The 10087-nt window shown below is 38.6% G+C and overlaps 1 protein-coding gene across 1 annotated transcript in view; it reads left to right on the top strand.

Annotated features, from left to right (window-relative positions):
* Nucleotides 1-7706, top strand: part of LOC118326384 (voltage-dependent calcium channel gamma-4 subunit-like) — an 11057-nt gene extending 3351 nt beyond the window's left edge. The window contains exons 2-4 of the mRNA XM_035659366.1: nt 3013-3096; nt 4381-4521; nt 4846-7706. Coding sequence (XP_035515259.1) covers nt 3013-3096; nt 4381-4521; nt 4846-5405 — 785 coding nt within the window. The 3' untranslated portion in view covers nt 5406-7706. The remainder of the gene's footprint in view (nt 1-3012; nt 3097-4380; nt 4522-4845) is intronic.
* The last annotated feature ends 2381 nt before the right edge of the window (nt 7707-10087 follow it).

Raw genomic sequence — 10087 nt, 5'->3', positions numbered from 1 at the left:
TTTTTTTTTTCTGCTTTCTGGTCTTGTGGCTTTGTGTGTGTGTGTGTGTGTGTGTGTGTGTGTGTGTGTGTGTGTGTTAGTCTGGTGAATGCATTAGTAAGATGTCAAAGGCGTCCTCTGAGAAGCGAAGCTAGAAATGTGATTCTGGGTTGCCGGGGGAGGTTGCCATGGTGAAGCTATGCTGAGTAATAAAAGATGGGCTCCGGTCTCTCAGACAGATGGGCTCTGGGGAGATACCTCCCCTACTGAGCTCCCTCTCTTTCTCTCTTCTCCTTCTATCTTTCTTACCGTCATTCCTCTGATCATTAACTCACTGGCCTTTTGTGTATTATTTATTAATACCATCATTTTACTTTGACATCTTTGCTTTTTGTTTCATCTTACAAAAGAAAACTTTTAATTTCTTGATTTTCTCTTGTAATCTTTACCCTGCACCTTTAACTATTGTTTCCTAGACTTTTTGCATCACACAATAAAAAAAAAATAGCCAATTTCAGTGAAACACTGATCTTATAATATAAAATACATGCAAGATACACTCACACACCCAGTATGGACACAGTGATTGTGCTTCTGTTTTGATCCAAAGAGTGTGCTTGGTCCATAATAAGATCGAAATAAAGCTGAGAGAGGGTTGAAGAGGAAAACAGTTTAGAACACAGGAGGGAGAGAAATGGGTAATTGAGACATGATAGTGGTAAGAGTGTTGTAAAAAACAACGAGAGTTGAAAGAGACTGAAAGAGTGAGGTTGAAAGAGTCGAGTCAGTGAAGGCAGACTGAGTCTGGGCTGCTAAGGATGTTTCATCACTTTCTCTCTGCTTTCCTTTCACTCTCTTTCCCAGCTGTCTCAGACATTAACCATAAAAATGTAGCAGACAAATGTGACATTGAATTTTTCGCTGATGGCTGTAAGGAAATCATGTTGCAATATTAAGTAAGAATCATGTTAACGGTGCTGTGTGTAGACAACCATTGTTTTGTTTACATTCAGCATTTGTCACCAAAACACATTATGTGTCCTCATGGCCTAACAAACGTGGTGAATGGATTTCGTAGCACATGAGCCATCATCTATGAGCTGTATACAACAAAATGCCATTTAGCCAGAGCCTATGCTAACCAGGATGCATAAAGCCATAGAAAAACCAGCCTGTGATTGCAACTAGTCAGCTAATGTTCACACCTATTTGTATTTTGTAGCCGCAACCCAACAGACCACTGGCTAAACCCACAGCAAACAGTGAACGCCCCTCAAAAACCCCAGACATCACAGAAAAGTTGCTGTCTAGATAGATAGATAGATACTTTCTTTATCCCGAGGGAAATTCAAGTATCCAGTAGCATACAAAATACAAAACATACATTAAATGTACATTAAACATACATTAAACTAAAATTAAACTAAAATTAAAAACCCTGACCGTAAAAATATAATTAAAAATAAAATAAAAGATAAAATATAAAGTAATATATATAATTAACGGTAGCTACAGTCTATTTGCAATAGCACATTTAAAAAAGGTTGAATGTCAACAGTGAGCCACAGATAGGACTGAAACATACAGTAAAGTGGCTTTAAAGTTTTGCTAGTTTCTTTTTCCTTACCTTTGCTGGCACATTGTTATGTTTCTTAGCGTATTACTGCTGCTAATTGTCAAATAGTGGTAGGCCTTTAGTGTGAAACCTTTGGCAGGTGCGTGCAAACAAAAGTCTGACCTGCTCATGACAAAATTGCCCCATAGCACTACTAGTGGTCAAAAACTTAACAGGGTACCTTTAAATCAAGCAAATCTGCTAGAGTATGATTTTTTTTCCAGGTTAGAAGAGGAATTCAAATTTCCTTAATTTCAAATTGGTTCATCCTAACACCAGTGCCTACAACTTTGTGTACAGTATGTAAATATTCAGAATAATATTTTAATTCCTCTTGAATAACATTATCTGACAGAACTTGCACTACGACTGGCTGCTGGCATGGAGGAAATAATCAGCAGTTTATCTGAACACTTCAAACAAGTCTAACCTTTGGTTGGCAAGAAATGTTTGAATATATGGGCTTTTCCAATCTTCTGATTAGGACTTATTTTCACATCAGCAATTTATTCTAATTTAAATTAAGTAAGAATTTATTAGGACGTAACCAACAGCAGTGTGGTTATAATTGAGTAGTAGGATTATTTGGTTGCCAATTGTAAAGTATTAGAGAGACAGGAAAGGCGGGAGTGAGAGAAAAAATGCAGCAAAGGGCCTGGACTAGAGTCAAACTCTGGCTACTGTGCTAAGGATTCAGCCTTGTTACATGGTATACACTCTACCAGGTGACCTACCAGGGCGCCCCCTGCTGTTATATTTTTACAGTTTATTGCAGTATATGAGAAACTCCAAGCTGTGTTAAGTCTGGGTTATGTTTTTAGACATATGCTTCATACAGATGATGCATTTACATTGACACATCAGCAGGCGTTTCTAAGTGTCTAGCATGGCTCCAGAACAACTAGCGCAGTAGAAAAGGCAGAAATGACAGGATACGGCAAAAATCAGGCTTTTGACTTCTAATGTCTAACCTTTCAATATTCATAATACTCCTATGTTTTATTCTCTTAAAAGTGGAAGGAAGATTTTCTTAGTAAAGAGACTGGGTCTTTGAATAGAAGGTGCCTGAGGGCTTGAGAAGTTAAGAATCTCAGATCCACAGCAGCCTGTCCTCAAACGGTCTCTGACATGGTTAGAGGTGGAAACGAGACAGTTCAGCACTAGCTTAGAAATTCTTTACCAAAAAAAAACTTTACAGAGTTTCTATAACTTATTTGTCTCAGGATAATAAAAGTTGCAGTTTGGTTTAGTGGATGGTCAACAGGTTGTTCTTTTTGTACCTTCTATCTTATTTGGAGCCTCTCATGTCCAACCCCATTATAAAGACACAGTATTTTCCTTTAACTGTTGTCATTATGTCCCTGCACAGGCTGTTACTACCATCAGTTATATTCACACTGCTTTTGGCTTCTCTGCAGGTATCAACAAAGGAAGCTGTTTTCGGATCAATCATTTTCCAGAGGATAACGACTACGATACAGACAGCTCAGAGTACATCTTACGTAAGTCATTGCAACCTCTTCATCTTCAAACCTTCAACCCTTAATCCTTCCTTTTTTCCCTCATGTGGCGATGGAGTTATCACAAGGGTACTTAATGTGTCATGACATCTGTATCCCTCCCCCATAAAAAGCCTGATGTCATGACAGTAATTGGAGCTATGGAGATGATGAAGTGTGTTATGGGCTGGTGAGCAATAGGGCTGGTCTAAAACATAACCCACGTAAGAACATATCTCGCATTTGACCAAGGTAGTTTGACGAAGACCTGTCACTCGAGCAGTTACACTGAAAATTGTCTAAAAACCAAGGGTAGTCTAGGTTATTACAGTTCTTGCTGTAATCTATCCATTTTGCTTAAGGTTTTAGATCACTCTCACTCTGCATATCACATTTGATTTCTAGTTTGATTCCCTGTGCCCCAAAGCAACTGTTCCCATCTTTGCTGTTGTCTATATTGATGAATTTCAATAAGCTCATGGAAATGAAATCCTGCACTCACTTGGTTAGTGTCACAGAAAAGCAGGAACGTCTGTTATTCGGGCCTTAGTATCCATGGAAGCATTCCTCTCATACTACATGTTCGTAATCTTCGCAGAAATGCATGTACATATAGTAGGATACTTGTTTTTGACACAGTTTGCCTCCCCTTGGTTTAAGGGATAAGAAAACCCATATTATTTTTTTCTATTTCTTTCTATAATTTTTTATAATAATAATTTATAATTTATAATCCTTTTGGAAGAACACCTTTGCTAGACACATTTCTTGTTAAAAGGAGTAGTGAAGAAAAAACAGTAATTTATCACAGTACTCTGCAGTTCCTGTCCGCTCTATGGAGCATTTTAGAGTCTTTAAGCCATTTTAAAAAAAGAATTGTACATCAATGCCCAGCACCAAACAGCAGACGGACAAAATTGAGTAGCTGGTAAATACAGTAGAGGATTTAGAGATCCAGATATTTTCCTCAGAGTTGGTGAAAACCAAAACAGAGCGAAAAGCAAGTGAATGTTGGATATTAAAAAGTAATATATTTATGCTTCTTTTACTAATACTGCCCAGACTATTACTACTACACTACTACTGTATTAATGATAACAATTACATTATATCTAATACTATGACTAACTAAAACTTGCAACTTTAATTACCATTTCTTTAGTTTAAATATTATCATTATCAACGAAGGCCATGCTGCCCAGCCATTATCTTATATATTCAAAGTGATGTATTTCTTCATACACACTGACAAGAAGGCTTCACTGTATGTCTCTCTCCTATGAACAGGTATAGTGCGTGCATCAAGCCTATTTCCCATTCTCAGCACCATTCTGCTGATGTTGGGTGGCCTGTGTGTCGGGGTTGGACGCATCTACAGCAACAAGAACAACATTGTGCTAAGTGCTGGCATCCTGTTTGTGGCTGCAGGTAGGACGAGACTGACAGTATACTGTAGATAAACACACAAACTGGTGGGACAACAAATAGATTCTGTGCAGTGCCACAGACAGAAAGAACAGGGATATAAACAGGAACATGAGAAGACAATGACAATTCAAGAGGGTTTCCCTTTGGTGTCTGTGTTAAGTTCTGTCCCTTTCTTTTAAAGTTACCCTGAATGTTTCTATATTTCAACAAAATCTGGAGGCATTATCATCCACTTTTGTACTTTAACATCCATTGGCTTTTCTTTCAAATACCCAATTAATTCTCTTCATCCCCTCTCCTTCTCTCCTTCTTTTTTCTCCTCAGGTTTGAGCAACATCATCGGCATCATTGTCTATATTTCCAGTAACGCGGGAGATCCCAGTGACAAGAAGGACGAGGACAAGAAGAACCACTACAACTACGGCTGGTCTTTCTACTTCGGCGCCCTCTCCTTCATCGTGGCTGAATCAGTGGGTGTTCTCGCAGTCAACATATATATTGAGAAAAACAAAGAGACCCGCTTCCGAGCCCGACGCGACTTCATCAAAACCACCTCCTCTTCTTCGCCATACTCTCGCATCCCAAGTTACCGCAACAGACGAAGGCGCTCACGCTCCAGTTCGAGGTCAAGTGACCCGTCCCGCGAGCCCTCCCCACTGGGGATGAAGATCGGTGGAGGAAGTGGTGGAGGAGGAGGAGGGTTGGGGATGGGTTTGCCAATGGGAGATATATCCCTGTATGCCCTCAGTAGGGACCCTCTGAAGGGTGGAAGTGCGACTGCAGGGCCTTACAGTCCAGAGAGGGACTCTGGGTTTTTACAAGTCCACAACTGCTTTCAGAAAGATCTAAAAGATGGAGTGAACAGGAGGACCACGCCGGTATGAGGTCAGGAGTTTATTGCTGTGTGAAACAATAAGCTTGATGGGACACATTAGATATTGTACTGTTAATAAGAAAGGACACTTCCTCCCCTGGGGCTGTTCATGCAGCAGCGATGTTGAAAGGTCAGAGCTCAAAATTGTTTTCCTTGCATCCCTCTGTGACAGAAAAGTGCCAATCTTTGTTTCATTTGAAGGAAGAAGAAAAGTGATATCAAAACAAGTTTTTATGATATGACTCAGTACATTCTTTAAAAAGTGGATGCTGACATTTTGTAGCAATATTTGAAGAATTTAAAACTAAAATGTGATACCCAATATGTGTGAGTGACTCCTGCTCTTACAGAAAGGCTGTACTGGTATTCTTTGCCTGATAAAATAATTAACTTTTATAGACTTGATGCTCAATATAATAAAGATTATGAATATTGACCTTCAGGTAATGATGTTTTACTTCTATTGTAGCTGTATAGTGTTTTTGAAATGAACATATTTCTTATATTCTGAGACAAGAAGATGTTTGTCAGCAAAATTGTTTGCTAAAATTAAGTGATTTATGTGACTGTTTGAGTATTATTATATTGTATTTGTAATTTAACACAACTGGTGCTAACTTAATCTGTACACCTTTAATAGTCTTAAGCCTTCTGAACTGCCATTTAAATACTCTCACCCTATCTCAATAACCTCTCTCAAGCTTGTATGTGAGATATGTGATAAATGTGTGTTACAGTATGTGAAATGTCTGTTATGCCTCTGAAACACTGCCAACTTCTAACTATGAATATGGATTCTTGTAGATATATATATATGTCAACAACCATGACAAGGCACACAGTAATGTTAGTACATTCCAGTATGCTGTGTGATGTGTCAGAGTAAACATTGTTTGTACAGACTTTTTGTTCTCCGTTTGCTCAGGGACGATGTGTGAAACAAATCTACTTTTAGAGATGTAGAGCATGAGACAGAAGTATTGAAGTGGGTTTGCATTTCCTTACCTAGGCCAGACAGACTGTTGTGGTTGGTGTGTGTAAAAACAAAGGTGACATCACGCTGTATGTTTTGCTGTTAATTAACATGACTCTTGTTTCTGCATTTACCGCCTTTGTGTCTGGAGGGTTTTTGTCTGGTACAAATTCCTAATACAAAATCAAAATCAAAATACACTTGTACTCACTGCAGAACTTTAAGTGTTTCTGTACTGAGAAAATCTTAAAGGAATTAATGACAAGAAACAATTTTGTGTCATCATGTAGTTATGCGACTTCCTGAAGTTAACAACTGTACTATTGCATGACAGAAACTGAAAAATTGAAATATTGTGGCAATGGTTGGCTACATGTGGATGCAGATCCAGTTATATATGATTGGTTAAAGTCTTGAATTTCTCCCACGGGGGATCAATAAAGGAACATCTTATCTTATGTAAACAGCAAGACACAATAACAGTACAATAATGACATCCACATGTTCAAAATTAATTCTGTCACATTGTAACTAAACTCCTTAATGTCAGGACATTAACATGACAGATGACAACCATTTTGAAAGCAATAAGCTTATTGTGTTATAGAGATGGAATCGTAAGTATGACTGTTAAGTTGAAGGCTGTTCGGGGTTGTTGAGGAATCAGGTCCTGAAATACTGAAGGAATGGTTTCATTTCTTCTTTTTTTCTATATATACATGATCTTTATTATGATCTTCTTAGCCACAGTTAATACCATTAAAATAAATGATTTTGAGTGTAATACATGTGATATGAAGCATAAAAAGGTCAGCCAGGAGTGACATGGTTTGACACAAGTGGTTGCTGAGTATGTGGCATCATGCATGACCCTCCAACCAGAATGACTGAAGTAGTGTACAGGTCCAGGAGCCATGGAAATAATCATCTATTGCATGTGGACATTAAGGGGATTTGCTATTATTAGAGAATCACATATTGTTTCCAATCCCATATTGAAGAGTTTGTGAGTTGTTCTATGAGCTCTATAAAGGATTATATGTTGTATTAATTGGGTTTTAAATTGCAAGTTGGGGAAAACGTATTGTTGTATATGTTGTGTCAAGTTAAAATGAACTTTGTTTGTTTAGGTCTGATAACAACAGTGTTTTTGTGATGAGAAAAAAAATATATGTATAAGCCCCCAAGAGAAGCCTTGGTCAGGACTCTTTACATTCAGTAAAATATTGTGTTTTTTTATCAGAATTAAAGAACACTTATCTTAAATAGTGACTGGGGAGGCAACTTCAGAACACAACTTTGTAATTACAGTTAAATAATAAAATATGAACTAAACTATCAGCTTTTCTTTGCAGAGGAAGTATTTAGCTAATGATGCGAAGTTGATGGGCCTGTTATGCTCTGCAATGAAAGTGAGTGGCAAACAGTCGTGCAACCACAGCGTGTTAAAAGAAATCGGCATCAGCCAACTTAATGCTTGACTGAACTAACTGGCTCCCAAATGCTCATCCAGACTTCAAAAAGCTTGTCTCCAAACAAGAGCTGGAGCAAAGTGTGTGTTGTATGTGTGTGGAGGGCAAGTAGAAGTACAAATTACTCATTCTTGGTATAGTGCTCACTTGACTGGGTTCCATGTCAGCTTCATGGTTTGTATCCCAGTTGCATATTTTTAGCAGGAGCTGGAATTGGTTTAATTTGTTTCATTGGTTTGTGAATCAGTGTCACGGCAGTTGCCATGCGTATTTATACACACAGTGCCATGAGATGGTGTTTTGTCTCTGCAAAGTCTCTGCTTTCCCAGGCAGTTATAGTTGACATTCAAGTCACTGAATTGGAGAGGGGGAAGACTTGAATTGGAATAGGCTTGTTTTCATTCTGCGTGCATGTGATGTATCTTTGTTATGCCAAACTGGTCTGATGACCTTGTCACCCATTCCGGTCCTGAATTTAAGCGATTCTTCTTCACCACTCTCCTCTGTCCATCGCCGAGGCTATTAAGCCCTGCAAATTTGAATGCCATGGACCCTCACTGGTATTTTCACCCAGAATAAAGCCACCCCCCTCTCCCTTTCCTTCCTGTTGTGCACCAGTCAAATGCTTCCTCCAGTAATTGAGAGGAAAATGGCAGGGTCACCTCTCCATGCAGTCACAGAACTAGCCAACATGATTGTTAGCATCGGTCCCTCACTGTGCAGGATGGATAAAATAACACTCTGGGTTTCAACTCAGGTTCTGTCTTTGTAACCTGATTTCCCGGCGTGACAAATGGTTCAGCAGCAAGTTTATACTTCACCAGACACACCCAATGCAATAAGAAAAGCATTTACAGCGAGCGATTATTTATTTGAAAATCAATTAAAAAGCAGCTGGAATTTATAGCTACTCAAAGATATTTTGGATGTAGTTATTATAATTAATACGTCAAGGAAGATGAAGGCTATTTGTTGGACTTACAACATAATTATGGATCTAATTGGCAGGTGTAAATGTTACAATGATTTAGAATATAGAATATATTTTGAATGAACCGAGTCATTGCCTGACACTAGATTAGATTTTCTTCCATTCTTTGTAAAAAGTAATCTCTACACACAGATAATTATTTATTTTTTTTGAAAGGGGAATAAACATCACATCTGTGTTTTTACTTTTCTAAAACCACCGATGTGTGACTATCAATCAATCAAAGTCACCAGTGGTGAGAGCAACATATTGCACACCATAGAGCCATTTTCTTCATTTACATGAAGGAATCACTTCATCAGCAGTTCATTTAATATTATATGATCTTCATACAGTTTACCAGAACAACATGTACTTGGAGGTAACAGGATAATGTGAAAGCCAGATGCGATTTCCTCCTGGGAGATCCAATCTCCATAGGCTTTCTCTCTCCTCCCATGCAAGTTCTATTTGAAAAATTCAAATGGCTGAGGTTTCTCCCAGCAAGGGGCTTGATTCCTCGCTCCCTGTTGATATCGGTGCCATACTGTCAATCCAGGAACCACAGGCAACCATTAACATGACATCTGTCACTGCGCTAAGACTGGATTCAGCCAGCAGCAGTTGGAGCTAGACAAGGCATGGGCAAACTACGGCCCGCGGGCCATATACGGCCCGTTAAGCTTTTTAATCCAACCCACCTGACTTGTTCAAACTATGTTATCAAATTTAATTATTATTAAATCGCATTCATTTTGACGTCCCTGCAATAACCATGTTTCCCCATTAGATTGCGCCCAATGACCCTTGTTGGAGTGTGGTGTGTTATGATGCATTCAGGTGCTCTTTGGATTATCCTAGATAAACATTCTGTAATTTTAGCGAATTGGCTCTATATTTAGGGTTAAATCCCAAACCGGTGTTGATAAATCACTTTTCTAACACGTCTAGATCACTTATGTGGACGTTGTTTGAGAAAATGTTTGAGCTAAAAGTTTTTCTTCTTTTGTAAAAATGAGCGGATAAAAGAAAAGAAAAGTGGCCAGTGAGTGCCGAGTGTTTAATAAGGAGTGGACAGCAAAATATTTTTTCACTGACGTCCGATCAACGGCTGTATGTCTGATATGCCAGGAAACTGTTGCAGTTTTTAAAGAATGAGCCGTCACTTTGCAACAAAGCATGCTAACTATGCTAGAAAGCAGTCAACTGATGAGAGGTTGGTGGCTAATTTACAGACTCAGCAAAACTGTTTTCATCCTGAGAATTGCCACAACAAA

The sequence above is a fragment of the Morone saxatilis genome, unplaced genomic scaffold (assembly GCF_004916995.1).
Source record: "Morone saxatilis isolate NCDOM2014 unplaced genomic scaffold, NCSU_SB_2.0 Contig17, whole genome shotgun sequence".
Taxonomy (NCBI): domain Eukaryota; kingdom Metazoa; phylum Chordata; class Actinopteri; family Moronidae; genus Morone; species Morone saxatilis.
This window is presented reverse-complemented; position numbering and strand designations above follow the sequence as displayed.